Source organism: Myotis davidii, unplaced genomic scaffold (genome assembly GCF_000327345.1).
Source record: "Myotis davidii unplaced genomic scaffold, ASM32734v1 scaffold1395, whole genome shotgun sequence".
Classification (NCBI taxonomy): domain Eukaryota; kingdom Metazoa; phylum Chordata; class Mammalia; order Chiroptera; family Vespertilionidae; genus Myotis; species Myotis davidii.
The window spans coordinates 295360-296639 of NW_006288604.1; the positions used below are offsets into that span (position 1 = coordinate 295360).

Genomic DNA, 1280 nt, shown 5'->3' on the forward strand with positions numbered 1-1280 from the left:
CCAATAGACAGCACAGCCCGGCCGGCATGGCTCAGGAGCTGAGTGTCGCCTGTGGACCAGGAGGTCAGGGTTCGATTCCGTCAGGGCACAGGCCCAGGTTGCAGGCTCAGTCCCCAGTAGGGGGCGTGCAGGGGGCCGACCCATGGTTCTCTCTCATCACTGATGTTTCTCTCTCTCCCTCTCCCTTCCTCTCTGAGATCGGTAAAAAGAAGTCTATTAAAAACCCACACAAATAGCACCCGGCGCGGCGCCGCCTTCACTCCCAGCACGCGGCGTGGACACGGGGCCGCCGCCCACGGTTCCCCTCTCCCGCGTCCCCGAAGCCCGGCCCCCTCGCCTCGCGCTCACCTGTCCCCGTCCCGCAGGCGCTGGAACTGCGTGCTGAGCAGGCACATAAGCGTGGGCCCCAGGCGGCTGCCGGGCACCAGGTCCTCCACCATGAGGGCCGGGAACAGGTCGATGTTGAGGGGGGACCCGTACAACCTGGACGACAAGGGAGGCCTTAAACGCGCCCAACGGCTCCTCTGGGAAAGCACAGCCAACAGACCAGACAGCCCCTTCCCGTCGTGATCGCACGTTACCCAGGCCGTCCCTTACACACGTGAACGGCTACCTTTAAAGCAGCGGTTCTCCACCTGTGGGCGGCAGCAGTAGGAAGGCTGAGGACCACACTTTAAAGCACTCTTCCTCACGCTGTACCTCACCCTGCCTCCTCCTTTATATGGAGGGCGGGGCAGGGGGAGGTTTACCCCGTTTGTATGGAAAATAAGACAATAATTGTCCGGCCAGCGTGGCTCAGTGGTGAGCGACGGCCTATGACCCAGGAGGTCACGGGGTTCGATTCCAGGTCAGGGCACAGGCCCGGGTTGTGGGCTGGATCCCCAGTGGGGGGCCTGCGGGAGACAGCCGATCCATGAGTCTCTCTCACATGGATGTTTCTGCCTCTCCCTCTCCTTTCCACTCTCTCTCTCTAAGAAAAAAAAACAATAGAAAAATATCCTCGTGTGATTAAGCAAAAAAAGGTGGAAAAAAGTAAAAAGAAATAAATAAATAAAAGTAAAAAAGCGGCCCTGGCGCACTCACCGGCGCAGCTTCGTGCGGACCTCGGGGTCCTGGATCTCGTTCTTGAGGTCCTCGAAGGTGTGCGCGGCCGACAGGTTGCAGTAGACGCGGAAGTCGTGGTAGGGCGGGATGCCGTGGTCACGGCCGCGCTGGATGTTGATGGCCGCCAGGTCCAGCGCCACGGTGTGCGCCATGGAGAAGAGGCGCTCGGTGAGCTC

At 60.4% G+C, this 1280-nt stretch overlaps 1 protein-coding gene across 1 annotated transcript in view; it reads right to left on the reverse strand.

Annotated features, from left to right (window-relative positions):
* The window catches only part of PXDN (peroxidasin), a 70215-nt gene that overhangs the window by 4580 nt on the left and 64355 nt on the right, over positions 1-1280 (reverse strand). The window contains 2 exon segments of the mRNA XM_015561791.1: positions 349-483; positions 1084-1277. Coding sequence (XP_015417277.1) covers positions 349-483; positions 1084-1277 — 329 coding nt within the window.